This window comes from Elaeis guineensis, chromosome 8 (genome assembly GCF_000442705.2).
Source record: "Elaeis guineensis isolate ETL-2024a chromosome 8, EG11, whole genome shotgun sequence".
Classification (NCBI taxonomy): Eukaryota; Viridiplantae; Streptophyta; class Magnoliopsida; order Arecales; family Arecaceae; genus Elaeis; species Elaeis guineensis.
In genome coordinates this window covers 15,178,528-15,196,081 of record NC_026000.2, presented here as the reverse complement: position 1 = coordinate 15,196,081, position 17,554 = coordinate 15,178,528, and the positions used below count along the sequence as shown (strand labels likewise).

Genomic DNA, 17,554 nt, shown 5'->3' with positions numbered 1-17,554 from the left:
GGGGTGCTGGTCCAGACTTTTCTGCTGAAGCTTGAGACCAGTCTTGAGTCCAGTCTAACTGAAATTGCCAGCATTAAATTAAACGTGTGACTGGGGATGCAAGAGACCATATATCTTGTTCAAGGAGGGAAGGAACAACCGATTGAGGTGGATCCCAAAAACAAAACCCCCTTTAGCATTAAGGGGGCACTGCTTTGACAATAGGTAGCAATTACATCAAGCAGCAATTATAGAATGATAAAGTGAAGAGTGTGAAGGTACAGGTATAACTACTAATCTGAACTATTTAATGAAAGGATGCAGAATTCATTGCGTTCTAGAGTTGGTCTGCTTTGATTTCAGCAGTCTTTACACAGGTAAAATAGAATTTATTTCCTTACCAGAAAAAAAAAGGAATTTATTTCGCACTCCCAACCAAAAACAAAGAAATAAAGCTTGTATAATGGGCTATACAAAATACAAGCATGTTCAACAAACAATCCGACTGTTATCCGTATGCGTAGTTCTTGCCTACAAGAACAAACCGGAATTTGACAAAATTTAAATGCTAAGGATATACAAGATATCTAACCGAGTATCATCTGTCTTATGGTTTGCCACCTTAACAGATTGAGAGATTAAGATCATCCTTATTCAATACTTTGATGCCATTGATATATTGCCTTTTGATATCTCAATTCTCCTCTTTGTTGTTGCTAATGCCTTCTTTACAAAAACGGAGATGCATAAAGAAGGCCTATAATCACATGCACACAGACCACACCTCTCTGAGAAGCTTGTACCTTGCATTGGCATGTTTACTTTCTTTCTGGTTTACATCTCTGAGAATTGGGGACACGGGAGGAGTTTTGTCCATGATGGATGTGAGGGGGGAATCTAAATCATCCAGATCCTCATCGCTGGTGTATCCCTGGACCATTGATGCCCTCTGATCCAACTTGGCTTTCCCACCAGCATCACCCACCTCTGCAGCATCAGCTGGTGAAGGGGGTGAATAGACAACAGGAGCAGCTGTACATGGGAAGCTGCTGATCAGGTCCTCGTCAGATAACTGACGTTCCAACAAGCTCTGCAAGAGACAAATGGTGGTCATAAAGCATTTAAACTAAAGAACGCCTCCCACTTAGGTCGAAAGTTTAGCAGTGACATGCAGTGTAGACCCCCTCAAAGGTAACAAGTATGTTGCCATCATGGTGATGAGTTTGCTGTTTTCACTAATCAATTTGGCTAGATATTTCTTAGTGGAGATGAAGAAGCTACTTGATAAGACACAGGATGGTTGATAAACTACTGTGAAATTACCTCCTCTTATGCATGCCTTTTGTCTAATAAGGCACAGGCAGAAAGTGAGGTGAAGTAACTAAAACCGAGTCAATCAGATACATATGATGAGGCTTTGGAAAGAGTCCCCATGGATTCAAGAGAGTAGATTGGAAATAGAAGATTTGATTCAGTAAACAGAAAAGGAAACACAAGAATGAGTACTAGATCAAGTCCAAGAACTTTTTGTGTTTGAGTTAAGCAAGCCCAAGAAGAAGCATGAATTTCTCTGATTTCTTCAAGCAGTCAGCAGTGACAGGCAAATATGGTGCCTGGCCGCTTAAAAGAATCAAAAGCTCTCAGTAATTCTATGCAAACTAAGTTATCTGCCAGAACAATACAGGGTACAAAAAAATCATCATGGAAAGTGGGTGAAATAGGTCAAATGCTTCTGAGATATGTTATGCTTCCTCATATTTAGAGCTATGGTCATTGCAAACGAGATGAGACATGGTTCGGAAGGATGAAGATAAACATCTTTGCAACATCAGATTTGAGGAATCAACTGATATTTTTCTTTCCACAGGTACTGCAGAAGAAGTTATCACCATACAAGGTTTCAGATATAGAAGTTGACCATATATGATGGACCAGAAACTGGAGAGGTTTATTACAATTGTTTGTCTTCAGCAAGCAGGTTTCCCGCAAGATCTAAGTTCCAATATGCATTTCCTTGGTGTTTTTTTTTTCATAATGAGTGTACTTGACAAAACACAAGAAGAATTGATGTTAAGTAATGAGATAGAAAGTTAATAACATAAAATCATAACTGCATCACAGTGATACGATAAAAGCTAGGCATTAGCAGGAGAGGACATTGATTGCCCAGGAACCATACCTCAGAATTCAGTTCCTCCAGGAGAATACCTGGGACTGGATCTGGACAGAATTCATCAGGTGTGAAGTTGCAGAGTATCCGTGTAATTAAGGGCAGACCAATTGAAGGACAGAACTTTAACGAACAACAGAAATTAGAAGAGGATATTGGAAAAGTGAAAACTTTGAAATTCTTATATGTCAAAAAGCTAACCTCTTTTCTGATGCTCCTTTCAAGAAGCATGTCCTTAGGGAGCATTAAAAGGTCACTCAACTCATTAAGTAGGCAAAAAGATTTTGATTCAGGAGCCCCTTCCCTTCTGTCACCATCCTCATCTGCAAGCTGACCATATTTGATGGAATCATCGGCATATATACCAAAAAGACCTGTCAACCATCTGGACCAATTCCCAATCTGCAGAGGAGCATTTCAGCTAGTTATACATCTTTAAACTGTCCATGACAACAGCAAATGGATATCATCGAATTTACTGTCCTGAGATACATATGAAGACATTTGTACACCCAATGGTTGACTTGTTTAAAAAGGGATCAAAAAACTAAAGTGGTGTCTAAGCAAGCTTATTCAACACCAAAAATAAAAACATAAACTTGCCAAGAAGAATATGGGAGGGTTTAAAGAATCATGGTTAGAATCCATATATGATATTTCATGGGAAAAAATTCTAACTGAAATGAGAAATAGCAGAACAGGTAGAAGCATGGTTGCTATAGTGGTTTGTTTGGAAACTAGTCAATTCAGTGAGTCCCAAACAAATTTTGTGCCTGTAATGCAAGAATTCAGAGGAAATATTAAAAAGCCATGGAAGTTATTTGAGTCGAAGGACATCATGAGATGGGTTACATGGATATCTCATTTCATGGTCAGGGACCTCATAAAATCAAACTCAGATGGATCAAGAATGTATGGAGAGCCGGACACCGGAAAACCATTGTTGGCACCACATCACAGTCAAAGACAATTCCATAAGAAACTAGTGTCCATATGAAGAGGATTGGAAGTCGCAAATTTAAAAAGCATAAGAAATGCTGGGAAGAGTCTAATCAGCAGGTACTGTGCACTGGATTAATTCCTTTGAGGATTTTCCTTTTAAGAAGTTAAAGAATGATACCAGAGAAGCTGGGGCTAGGTCACCTATATATTCCAAAAAGCAAGCAGCTCAGCCATCTGGCTCACTTAGCTAAATTTCTACAGATCAATTTGGAGTCATATTTTTAGGACCAGTGGACTCAATGCATAGGGACATGGCTCCAAGGACTCAATGCGTAGGGACATGGCTCTAAGGCCTGCTACAAGAATGTCAAATTAACTTCTGATTTATATCAAGAAAAAAGTTCTCACCACTGCTGGGTTTTTGAACTAAGAAAATGCATCATGAATATTTGTTCCTTATTTTCATGTCATATCTAATATTCTGTTTCTAAGCAATAGCATCACACAAGCATGTTCCTACTTGATAAAAAAGCAGTTGCATGAATGCATGTGAGGAATCTGATTAAGATGCATACAGAATTTTTGAGTTGTGCACCAGATCCAAAGCTCAAATCCCCAGCTGGAATTGGCAGAACTTTTGGATCAACAATTGGGTCTGATACAGGATCTGTTGGTATTTCATTGGCTGATTCACGCAGAATGGCATTAAACATGGCAACATCTAATCTGGATACACATTGTTCGATCACCTAATCAAAAAATGAAAGAACCCATAATAACCTTCCAAATCAATTGAACATATAATATACCAAACGTAAGCGATGAAGTGAAGAAGAAGCAAAGGTTCCTGCAGTTGGTCAGTTCCTACCATTCTTGCCAGTACAGGTAAACAGCCACACTCATGCCCCCCAGCACGAACCGGACAGAGTCTGGTAAAAGCATCATGAAAAGCACTCTTCCACAAGTTACTAGAAAAACTGCCTTGCTGTTGATCACCCAGAGCGGGACCCAACAATCTTCCATATCCTTTAGCTGTGTACATCTCTTCAACTGGAGATTGCATGTGTGGAGTCAATGTCTGGAACAGGATAACAAAAGATTTTAGCTCAGGTAAAGTGGAAAGAAAGTCTCAGACCTCAATCCAAATGGGCAGGAAATTTCAAATAATGTTCAAAAAAAAAAAGAAATCTTGCACAAGCAACAATATCAAAATTGCTTTTGGTAATTTTCTATACGAATGTTTGAAATCATATAACAACTTCATCAGGTTGTTCATTTGTAGCATAATTAAAAAGACAATCGCAAAATACTGCAATGCCATCAAAAATTATGTAAGCTTCAATGCAAAAAAAAACAATTACAAATGCTGCTAATAAAAATGGAAAGCTACACCGAGATAGCCATTCATGTCCATTGATGCACGTGATGTGTGCTCAATGTTTGTTAATAAAAGAAAACAGCAAGATGACCACCAACCTATGTATCTTATGCTAAGGCTGGGCATTGATATTTTTTTCCTTCACATTCCACTTCTCCAAAGACTAGATGTTTCATGCTACTAAAGTTTTTGAAGACAGGATGAAAAGCAGAAACGAGCATCAAGGCCTTTAACAGAATCCAACATTACCAAATTGTGTTGAATATCCTACACAGATTTTGCAAAATGCTTGAAAATTAGACATGTACATCATAGTTAAATTTCCTGAAGAGGACTTAACTAGTTAGGGAGATTCTTCTTCTTTTGAGTTTGAATCAAGGTAGATAAACTCCCATGTCAGGCTGGCCAAAAGAATATTGAAGCTTTGAATCTTATATCATACATGATCAATAACTGAAGCAACTTTGGGAGGGTTGCATGAAGCAAATTTCTTTCCACGTTTATATTGCCTCAAGGAAGAAGTTCCGACAACCCACAGCTTTTCAGAATTATCTTCCTGCCTGACAGCCTCCACGGACACCCTATCTAACACTTCATAAACCACCTTTCAATTATCCAAAGAATCCTTCCATACCCATGATATTCTACTGATGCATAATTTCCAATAAACAAACCCTAATGATATCTCCTTCCTCATTAATTTAATATGAGTTCCATCTACCGCTCTTACAACAAGTGGCATGTCACATTAACTAACATCAAGAAGTCTAGTGTCAACCACAACTCATGAACTTTTCTTTCAACCCTAGTTCATGACATATTTCTACAAAAACTACCTTACATCAAAACTCCAGTCCCATATATCTCACTCTAATGTCCTAAGAATTCATGCACCACATAAATAACCCACTAAACTACAGTAAGTTCCATACTTACACCTTGCAATCAGAAGACCAGGCTGTCAGCCATCAGTACATAAAATCAAGTATGCTCGAGTCTATTAAAATTCCAAGATGCTAGTTACATGCCAATTAAAAACAGTTACAAAATACATAAATCTAAACAGAATAATATCGTTATAATGATTCCAAGGCTCCACTCAATGCAAATCCAGTAACCTTGCTCTTTACTCTACCTAACACACATTTCATGATTTTGTAATGCTTGCCATAGGCATGTTTACAGGTGCTGATCTTCCAGAAGAGAAACGATTCTGTTGGATATGTTCTCATAAGTGTGGCAAATGAGTTTCTCTGGTGCTACATCTCATAACAATAGCATGTAATCACCATATATTTTTGTTATTTATTTGAACAGGAAATTGCAACCTTAAAAATGGAAAAAGACCATGGGATGGTTTTTCTGGATGGAATTGTATGAGAAAATTGCTCTGGTTAACAAAGTCTTTGAGAATAAAAATTTTCTCTTACAGATCTAGCATATCATTTAATATTAATTGATCATCCCTTTTTAGTTCCATGTGCTAGAGAATCACTTGCCTCACATAAGTTGACTACTACTTACCTATATCTTCTCTGTATAATTCACATAGTACACAAATCATGCTGAGCAAATGCTCCAAGAAATATGATAATGTCCCAAAACAAATTATATATGATTTGCAAGTTTACCTGCCACCATACTGATTCCACAATTCGGGCAAAGATCCAAGATTCGATCTTTTCCAGTGCAGCTGTAAGTGTACTTGTCTCTTGCCAGTCATCTATCTGCTGCATAAAACCAAAAACTTTTGCCAGTCTGTTTCCAGCATTGTTCCTCCATTTTAGTGGGGTCAATTTCCCTTCAGTTTTCTTTGCACCACCATTTGACTCAAAAGATCTCATGGTTGGATTTAAGAGGGACATATTGCCAAATGTTTGAGATATTATCTCTCTCAATACAACTGTGTTTGATAACCAGAAAGTCAACCTTAAATAAAACCAAATGATCGTTAGTCTAGAAACAAGGAAATATATTAATATCTTTAGCTAAAAAGTAATAGCTTACTTACCTTGGAACATCATTACCACATGATTTGGCAATCAATGCAAGGCCTGACACTGTGTTTTTTGCAACAGTGGCCCTCTTGTCCTGAGACCAGTGCTTGCAAGCATGAATATATAGCCTTGAAAGACGCCGGGCAGGTGTGTGGACTTTATGAGCCGAACTTCCATGTTCCGGTACCACGGAGTAGAGAGAAATCTCAAGAGCAGCTACTTCTCTGAGCTCCTCCTCGAGTTTCTCAATTCTTTGTTCCATCTCACTAATTTTTTGATATGTACTGGCTCTGTCATCATCTGGATTATTTTCTTCTGCATCAACTGTTTCTTCATCTGTTTCAACACTCTGATCACAATTTGGAGCCTCATCCAAGATATCTATCTCTTTAACCTCTTCAGTGGTCTTACCATTAGTTTCTTCAGATAACTCTGATGAAGGTCTGAAAGGGATCTTCATGTTCACTGGTTTCTTATTATTGACAATTTTAGGTGTTGAAGCGGCTTCATTTGGTTTTTGAGGTTTCCTTTGACTATTATTTGACATTTTAAATTGCAGATTTTTGGATTCTGGACGATTAGTACCAACTCTTGATGCATGAGGACGATTTTCCGCTGATTCTTTTTTCACAAGTTTTTTGGGAACCCTTGAAACTCTTTTTACCTTGTTATCTTCATTACTCTGAGCCTCCCCTTGAGATGAAAGAGAATCTCTTGCAGGCTCATAATCTGATTCTCCTTCCTTTCCCTGTCTGACTTCTTTTTCGACATCACTCGAACGGTAATCTCTTTCCACTCTATTTTCTTTGGCACCCATTTCACGGGAGCTTGGATCAATTAGAACTCTTCAGACCTGTGCATGTCAACAGCATGATCTCTAACCATATCTTTAGATAGTTAAAAACAGAACCAGTATTTAAAGTACTTACTGCAGTACTTGAAATATGACCTTGTGTCTGGGGCTTTAAGCCTAAATTATCAATGTGAACTACAAATTATTGTCTCCTTATTAACTGAATGTCAGGAGCCTTCTTAAGCTTTTCACCTGTCAAACTCAACTGTAATCAAAGGAACAGTAGAATGCCTAATAAAGGCTATGAGTTGCCTTTCATGCCCTTCAAGAAGATCCTCTACACCTGAAATGAACATTGGGTGATCCTTGAGCATTCCCAGTGGAATCTGAAATACTGCAAATGAGAAGTAGTAATAGTAATAATTGCTAACGATGAAATTACATGATATGGTTCATTAAGTTGCAAGAATAAAACAATATAAGCACTGAAACTTCAAAAAAGATGAACTTGCAAAATATAGTTGTGCATAACCTTGGAACAAAAGAACATGAGCCCTAAGTGGCTATGTGAAGGATTTTAGACTTCAACTCACCTAGATGTTTATATTAATCAACCACCAGTTAATAAAACAAGCAGTTTAGATACCTCAATATTCCATGTAAAATTTAGAAGTAAGTTCCCAAAAACCCAGGATGAAAACCTATAAACGAGCAAAACTAAGCAAATCTTATATAGGTGAAACATAAAATCCGGAAATTTCTTCAAGGACCTAATTAATCTCTGAGCATTCATTTGTGCTTACCTGCTTTTCCTTCTTGTATATCATATCAAATCTATAAGGCACTTCACAAATGCAGAATGGTTCATAAACTTTGATTCTGCACCCTGAAAATGACAAAAGGGTTGGTTCACCCAAAATTATTGGCTGAATAACAGCTGCCAAAAAATAATGCATCTATCAACATAAAATCATTGACAGAATCAAAAATTCAGTTAACAGTAATTAATTGTGAAAATCAGTAGAAATAATTTGTCAAAAAAGTAGGTGAGCATAAAGTACCATGCAAATGTCACTCTTTGATTTCCCAGAAAGCTAAAGAATGGGAGGGCAAAATATAATAGAAATAGAAAACAATCATTTATTTAAAGCAACCGCATGATCCCAGTTTGGCATTCTAATATATAAAGAAAAACTTTAGAACGAAGCTTAAAGTGATGAGCAAGATTCTACCAGATCGTTGATAAATATAGACATCACATTGTTTATGCAGACCAAATCCACTGTACTAGAACATACTTCTGGACCAGATAGTACGTCAGGCAATGTTTCAACTCAATGTTACACCCCCCCCCCCCCCACAAAAAAAAAGGCATATGGAGAACTATGACTAACATCAAGTATTTCTATCTGTACTACAATCTAATGAATATATATAGTTGCCCCTTTCCGCTGATCCTCATTCTTTTGTAATATGTATTAGGTTGGGCAAACAAATCCTCTAGTCAGACTTTTTTAACTACTCTCAACCATGTATGACAAAACCACAGTTAACTAGAATAGGCAGAATATTATTGAAACTCTATGTAATTATATAGTACTCTGAACAATTTAACGCCCTATGGACGAAGGAGTTGATCCAGACTGATGAGATCTACAGCTTATTTCATGTTCACTTCTTCTGAAACTAGTGTTCGAAGTATCATCCTAAGGGAGCCGATTTAACCTAGTTTCTTGCAATACCCAAACAGCAAAGCATAAGGTCAGGAGGTGATAAAACTTGAATTAGGATAAGGCAATTGATTTGATCCAACACTTGAACAACACTTAATAAGGAATAGGGAATAATAACAGTTAGTCCACTGAAACATTTCGAAAAGAACAAACAATAACTAGAAGTCGTAAAGCAAGGTAACCAAAACTTTAATTATGCAGACTCAAAGCAAGAATGTATTCTATTGCAGTTCTGGAATACTCGCAACCATCAGACTTAAATTTTTAGCTAGTTCAGATCTTAACGGGCAATTAAATGAATGGGCGCAAGAGTACATAAGCAAGATGAAAGTCCCTAACCTATACGATGTGAAACTATTATTCTTCAACACCCCCGCTCATGTGTAGAGCCGGAGGGACCGAACAGGTGACACATGGATTAGTAAGTGGGAGTGTGGAGGTTTCGGTAGGTAAGAAGGGTCAATAGGATCTAATATCATGTTAAGATCCAAGCAATTTGATGCATGGGCCCAAGAGCATATAAGCACCACAAGAGTCCTTAACCAATCTAACGTGGGACTATTATTCCTCAACATAAATCTATAATACGTGTGTCCAAAAATGCAGAATCAAAATAATCTCACCGAATAGGTAATCCGTTTCATCCTCATAGCGTCGACAATATCAAGAAACATAGTTTCCCCGATCGAAGTCCCACTTTAGTAACTCAAAATAACCAACAGTCGTGACTCTGGACTTGCCACAGATAATAAATAGAAGTTCCCCTGGGGCCTTGGCTTCCAACCTGAAGCCAAATCTAGGTCACATACAGACCAAAGCAATCTTCCAAACAGAAGCATCGGCTATCATAACGAGGTGAACAAGGGAGTAAAAAAGCCTCAGGACCAGTTCTATCCAGTTGCATTAGAACCAAAGAAATCAAAGTCCAAACTGTCAAAATAAACAGAAAATGAAATGTGATCCAGGAAATTAAAGCGCCAGATTATGGATCCGCATGAATGAAAAAAAAAAAAATTCAGGCTCTCAAACTCAAGAAACGATCCGATTTCTCCACATGCCATTCAAAAAACGGATGCAAATCCATAGACCACTTAAATCTACTCAAATACCCATAGAGAAACAAGAAGCGAGCTAAGATGCATCAAAACTAGCAAAAGACAGATCAAATCCAATTCGAAATCAAACCTTTCTAGCCTCCACTTCAGCAAACTCAACTCCTCAACCAAATGCGAACATAAGAGAAATCGAATGGCACAAGATTTCCCAAAATGCTCCTCGGAAGCGCCATGATCGAGCTATCCAGATCTTCCAACAGGAAGATCTCCAAGAATTTAAATAGATAAAAAACAAAGAAAGAAAAAAAAAGAGGATTCTTCTAAAAATCAAGAAAAGGTGAAGGCAGAGACAATCAGAAAGCTTGGGTAAAAGAGATGGAGAGAGAGAGAGGTCTCCAAGAGTTACGCACCGAACAGAGCTTTTTCCGTCCTCGTTTCCTCCCTTCTTAGCTTCCTCCACCGCCGAAGCTTCGGAAGAAAGCCTCCGCCCCCGACATTTAAATCAAAAATGCCGCAGAGGGAACTGCCCCGCGGACTTCGCACATTTCTGTTGCACCAGATTTTATCGCAGGGTTGAGATCCGAACCCCCCAGCTCTCTCTCGCGCGCGCGTTCTGCGTCCTTCCGAAGCTTAGAGAAACGAGTGCATACACAACAGAGAGTGAGTGGGAGTGCGGGAGTTGTTTAAAGGGAGGCAGGTCCGGTTACCGCGAGGAAGTCGTGCGCATCAAGGAATTAAAAAATTAAAATAAATTACTTAAATCATTAAATAATTCTCGAATTACCATCTTTCTTTCATCTGGCGACGGAAATCGAGTTTATAAAGAGTTACTGTCCTACTCTTAGGTTTGCATACAAATATATATTATTAAAGTACTATCTTTTTTTATTTTATTTTTTTCTGGTTCTTTTTTTTTTTTTTTTTTTTTTTAATGGAACCGGACGGTGGCTCCCGTTGGTTGCGAGAACCGGCGGCAGGTGAGCGCCGGGGTAATGTCGGTGCACGGAAAGCGACCGGTAGTTGCCGGTAGCTTTTAATTACGGAATGGTCTTTAGACAAAAGGCCCTCGGATATTCGATGAAATGACGAGAATGCCACGGCCTCGCTGCTTTCAGGTTCGTGAATCGTGGTGGTCGTGGGCGGGAACGCGGGTCCATGATAACCGCCGGGACCGCATACGAGGCCACGTGTAACTTATTTTCTCTTGATGAGCGGTGTAAATCTACTCCACTCATTCGCTGGTTCGGGAACTTCACATCGTACGGTTGGAAAGCTTTCAACGCGTCCGCACTATCAGAACAAAAAAAAAATTGTGCCAACCACCCGAGGTGGACGTTTATGGTGGAACAGTAGTCGGTATTCCACTGCGGGAAAACCCTCAGATTGTAATATTTCTGGAAGAATATTTTCGGTGAGCGGTCGCCATGCTGTAATGCTGTCAATTGATGTAGGTGAACCCAAATTGCCGGGTTAAAATTTATCCCGTTGTCACTCTTTGGTACCTGAATCTATCCAGGATAAATTTAAATATCCCAATAATATCAATTTATATTTGAAAATAGATATGGTTATAGATTAATAACTATCTGATTCTTTTTTGAATATCCAATTATATGCATAACTCAATTTATTTTTATATAGTACCATTAATTTTTAAAAAAAATAAATATTCATATTAACATATTATTTAACTTCTCGTTAATATTTTTTATTTTATAGTCACAAAATTTAAGCGTTTAATTTATATCCATACTTTCACTATTTATTATATATTCATAATTATTTTAAATGAATATAGCTTTCGATTAAATATCTGTATTCACATCCATACTCGCTTAATATAAACAGATATGGATATGAATATGCTGATATTTGATTCGTATTCAATCTATTTTCAGCCATATTAGATCAAATTAGTTATGGATGATAAGTGCCATGTCAAAATACTTTATTTTTTCCTACTCAAAGTCACAATTCGCTGGTACTTCTTCCAAAATTACTGATTAGCTCAATTGGTTTCATATACTCCTACAAGTCACACCAATCCTTGATTATTATATTAGATTCATCGATAAAATAATGAATCAATGGATGATCTAGGGTATTGTTGTTGTATATATCTGCACATAAAATTTATAATTCACAAGGGTTATTTGATCTCACTCCACACTTCTATGCAGTGCAAAAGTCTAATGTAATTTATATAATCATAGTGAAGTAAATGTCACATATTAGATATTGTTTCTAGCATTCAAGTTAATGATACTTGAATGCTCCATTTCCTCCAATGGACAGTTGAGGCACTGCAACTTGATAGAAGCATGTCTCCATCTAAGGGTATATAGCAAGGTCCACATCTCTATCTTTTCTTCTCTAGCTTTATAATAGTGTGTCTGATCATGTTTATTGCTAGAATTTGATGATTGCCTAATATGTTTGGTTTTATCTTCCAAAACACCAGGTCACAAAAGACTAAGGGGCAATAACCAAATGATAATATAATTACAAGAGGATCGAAAACTAAATTTAATGCCTCATCTATCCAACAAGCAGCATCCAATGCACATTGGTCATCGACATAGTGTGGTTGAGTTGTGCTTTTATACTATTCATGTTTATAGCAAAATACAAAAAATGCCAAAATATACGAGGAAGGGCCATTTTCATTCCAAAAATCTTATCATACAAACTTTATGGTACGGTATCTTTCAAGTATCATCCTATGCACAAATGAAAATGTGACACAAATATGAAACATCAAAATCAATTGCAGTGTCAAAATCAAGTTGTTTCTCATTTTTGAAGGTGTTTGCAATTATTTCAACATGAGTTTAAGGTTCATATAGAAGGATAAAATAAAATCACATCCTATCTTTGATAAAAAAAAGTGTAACGACAAGATTTTTTTAAAAAAAAAAAGTTATCGTACTTTGCCCAATCGGTATTTATTCCAGATGATAACATAATTCTTACGAGGTATATCAAGTTTCAATCATTGGCTCATGGATCGCACCAATATCCCATAAATACTACCATGCCTCCAGTTCCGTGTGAGCACAGGGAATTGACGAGGTTATCAAGTGGTGCCCCTTGGCATTACTTCGTCGAGTAAGATCAGTTGAGATTAGAAAAATACATAACGAAATGACATGAAAATTGGGAAGTTGATATGCATTGCAAGCATACCAAATCAAAGAACAGTTAAATCTTTAACGGGAGTTTGATCACATCTCCCTTTTTTAATGGGTAGGTGATCACATCTTAATTGTTGCAACAAATTAATAATGGTTTCATTTGATCTTTGATTAATTTATGACAATACGTGCACGAGATTCCCACTTTCTTGCCTAACTTTGAGACCAATCATGCTACTTGGGTGGCTTTAACTCTTCCTTGACCTTAATTATGTGCCAAGCTGTGTCCCACTTTGGACGCCGTTACAGCTTCAAAGCAATTCATCTACTTCACCCTTATAAGTGGAATCATTTCAATGGGTAACAAAGGCTTCTAACTTTTTGGACTTGATCATGTTAAGAGTGGATAGGCTGGCCATTTGATCCACCAACCATACTGCTCTTATAAATCACTTGCCTGTTTATTGCTTGCTTTGTGACCTCAGATTTCTTACAGGGTTGGGTGGCAGGGGGGATATAGCTGAAACTATACATTGACCCACCAGGGTTGGTGGCATTTGTGGTTGGTAGGAGGGCAATTCCCCGTCCGTTTATTGGAACAAACAATACGCAATAGTTCTGGTATTCTTAGAAAGCACTGAACTGCTCAAAGAAGAGTATGGATGGTGACGGTGACCGTCCATCTAATCGAAGATTTTTTTTTTTTTTTCTTTTTTTCCGTTCATCAGCCCTCTCTCTCTCTCTTTTCTACTAAAGTATACTCAAATTTTTGACTGCTATGTTCCAAGTAATACCTATTGCAGATACCGAGAACTGAATTTTTTTTTTTAAAGAAGTGCTTATTAAAAATAGAAGGAGGTGTCAAGGTGGCAATTAGATGAATTAAATTACAATTAATGGTGGTGTCAAGCGTATGTTGTAGTACCAAATGATCTCGAGAGGACGGGAAGTGCATTCACGGATTTCCTAGCAAAATTTCTACCATTAGCAATGTCCTTCCCATATTTGATTAGCAAACAGAGAGGAAAAAAAAAAAAATACTCTTCTATTTACTAGGCTCCAATATCCAAAACTCGCATAGAATATTTTCTGGTTTTGATGATAATTTAAAGTTCAATTATGCAGCTGATGAGATTTCCATTGTTTCGGGATGCCCAAAAAACCTGCGATGAGCCTATGGCAAGCTAATGTCCAGATTGCTTACGGTGCAACTGTTTTGAGAAATGAACAGTTCAATTGGCCAATGTTGGATGGCTTTGGATGGCATCCAACAAGGCCCAAGCTCCAAGAGTCCCACCAAAAAGATTAACTCTTTGATCCACGTAAAATGACTACTTGGTATGGTAAAAATTACAAAATGAGTGTAGAGTTGGCCAGGTACCACCACTTAGAAGCCATACTCATTCTAGGCTTGGAGCATTTCAAAATTGTGCCACTTCATACATCATACTTTCAGACGTTAGGAATTCGTTTGCTTGGAAAAGTATCTTTTTTGTTGGAATATTTTTTCTAAAAAATTGATAAGAAAATATTTCTTTCATGTTTGCTCAAACATTAAAAAGTAATATATTCTAGAATGGTTTATATTCAGTTGACATCTAATTTTTTTGAAGAAATTAGATAAAATACTTGTTATATCTTTTGAAATAAAATCTTATCAAAAGTCCAAGAGTATTTTTGAAAAAAATATTATCCAAATTTCTAATTTATGGGAAGTGACTTTTCCATATAGAATTTTTCTTTCTTACAAAATTTTGAAATATTATTCCCATAAAAAAAAATCTATTTTTTCTTTGAAAACCTCAAGATTTTTTTTTTTTTTCTTTTTTCTGTTGACTATATTTTCCATCATCCAACCGAATGAATCTTAGGATTGTAATTTTTCTTCAGAGGCAGAACCATTCTTCGGACCAGGAGGGCCTTGAACGTACTTTCCTATACATTTGAGGGGCAATATCGTACTCATGTCTACCTCGCGCCGTCATCTTAGATTACACCTGCTTACGATGCAGACATCACGGAACGTAGAATCTACCGCTCTTTTGACGTCACCCTCGGAACTTGGATGCTGATATTTGCCCCAGCATTTCATCTAAAATTAGTTGAATACCACACGAGTCGGTCGCTCCAGGACGGACTCCTTCCATCGATAAGGCCAATTAGAAGATCTGGATGTCTTCTAGGGAAGGAGACGAGGGCCCGATAAAATCGATATTATACCGGCACGATCCTCTTTAATGGTCCCTAGTTATATAATTGGGAGGAGATTGAGTCTATAATTGAATGGAACGGTTGTCCCCTTCTGATCCACGTCGGCGCTTGCCAGCCCTTTCCACCTCTTTCGGTTGGCTAAGCTTTAGACCGATGGACCAAGGGCGGTGATGGTACCCCACGGGTTCTGCTATTAGTGTGGGCTATGGCGCAATAGAAAGATTGCTCTCATTAAGATCTGAAGGTAAAGGTTAGAATTTTGGAACAGTCTCTCAGACTAAGTTGATCAAGGCTGTCCAGATCCTAAAATGGCAGGAATTTCAAGCATTGGACCATCCTTTTTAGTCCAGTCATAATAAGCCATTGTGTGTGGACTTGGTTCCCTAGCTAGTAATTTAATTATACTCTTCCAATTCACCAAAAGGATTTATTAGAAAAAACCAATATTGATGTGGAATCCTATTAGTGCAGGTTTATAGGTACTTTTATTGCAGGTTTGATTTCTGTGAGGTGCTTTTCATAATTTGGATTTTATTTAATTTTTTATTTTCTTCATTTTTATTTTTTGGGTGCGGTCATGGTAGAGATGGTTGTGTTAATGTTAGGCCTAGAGGGAATTATATTCCTACTACTTGAGTAGGTCAAGATAGGTAGCTATATGAATGAGGTTTTAGGGGTGGCCTTACGTCAAGCTAGAAGGCTCTTGTAAAAAGAAAGGCAGTGAGTAACGAACCATGAAGGGTCACCATAAATCCTGTTGATAGATGAAGTTTTTATTCCTGATGGATGCACCTCCCTTCGTGTCCTTCTGTTTAAAGTATATGTCAAGAGAAAGTCAAGGCATCCATTAAGCCCAGTTATATTTATAGATCTTAAGTTACAATGAAAGTAATAGTTTTAGGATTAAATAAAAACTAAGATTTATCAAACAGACCCCACCAAAATGATCACGTATTATGGGAACATCAATAAAAGCAGACACAGGAAAATCTACCTGCAGGCCAGATCTGGATGATCCCGAGAGTAACAAAGAAGCTTTGCGAGAAACAAATGCCCCTCTTTATTTGGTAGACCAAATTTACCTACTACTTCCGCTTCTAATTTACCAACCAATGGAGAAAAATTCTTTCTAGGAGCATATAATTGGAGTCTTAGTTCATAGAAGATCTCTGTTGCACATGGTGTGTGAATGAGGTGAGAGTTGATGGTTTTTTTCCCGGTGTTGAGTGATCTGATTCCTGCGCTTAGTGTGAATGGTATGACGATCTATCAGTCTGGCTTGGGTCATTAGTTACAACAGCCAACAAATGCTTCAGCCCAACGTTTCTTACCAAAGCCCACTCTAACAGAGGACAGATTTGATCAAAAGAAATGCAAAAGATGGCACCAACCACATAGGAAAAGGCCCCATCGCAAATACTCCCGTCAAAGGTAAGGAAACAGAAAAAATTTAGAGCAGGGTTGCTCAAATGCCATGAAATGCAACAAAAAGAAACAACTATGGAAAATGAAAACAGAAACAGAAAAGAATTGACCAACAATAAGGTTACTCTCAAGCTTGTTGGCTGATTCCAGACTCTGCTTTTTTGATTATCTAGCCATCCAGTGGTGGTTGGCGTAAAATTTTAGATTTGTCAAGCAGTCTACAAGGCAAGTCGTGAAGAAACGTCCCAACGGTAAACCAAAACAACTAACAGCAATATGATGATGATGTATAAAAGTCATACTTTTTTCGGAAGGCAGCAAAGTTCGGGATGACAAGTCTCACACCATCAGAATGGCTCGAATCAACCGGTTACTGCATCATGAAGCAAGAAGTTGGTGGAATGTTTAGCGTCATCCAAAGCAAGAAAATTGTGTCAGAGAGACTCTCTAAAGTTGAATAGCCTATGCAACAATAATAGGGAATCATCATGTCAGGGTGACCCATCAATGTTGTGGCTTATGAGAACCAGCAGCAGAGCTTGAGCCAAAGATATAAGGGTTTGTTTCCAGATAGCATGAACAATAGCCAACGTTCAAGATAAAAGACATGTCCATCCATTCTTTCACATGCCCACCAGCAATGAAGATGGAAGAACACATGCTAGCATCATTGGCATTTGCCTGTTTTCAACACCATCTATCCATCCTTTCACATTCCTACCAACAATAGCAGATGG

At 37.7% G+C, this 17,554-nt stretch overlaps 1 protein-coding gene across 7 annotated transcripts; it reads right to left on the bottom strand.

Annotated features, from left to right (window-relative positions):
- Positions 1-355: 355 nt before the first annotated feature.
- Positions 356-10,709, bottom strand: LOC105050237 (uncharacterized). 7 transcript variants are annotated; one of them, XM_073261672.1, is made up of 11 exons: positions 10,458-10,708; positions 9,616-9,776; positions 8,063-8,145; positions 7,396-7,653; positions 6,481-7,319; positions 6,101-6,398; positions 3,960-4,169; positions 3,667-3,840; positions 2,351-2,551; positions 2,159-2,272; positions 356-1,069 (listed from the first exon to the last, which is right to left on the bottom strand). In XM_073261672.1, the coding sequence occupies exons 5-11, from the start codon at positions 7,281-7,283 to the stop codon at positions 743-745; spliced, it is 2,127 nt and encodes a 708-aa protein (XP_073117773.1). In that variant the 5' UTR covers positions 7,284-7,319; positions 7,396-7,653; positions 8,063-8,145; positions 9,616-9,776; positions 10,458-10,708; the 3' UTR covers positions 356-742. The 7 variants fall into 7 exon arrangements, with proteins under 7 accessions (XP_073117773.1, XP_073117771.1, XP_073117770.1 ...); XM_073261670.1 differs by having other exon boundaries at positions 7,396-7,602; XM_073261669.1 differs by lacking the exon at positions 9,616-9,776.
- Positions 10,710-17,554: the final 6,845 nt, after the last annotated feature.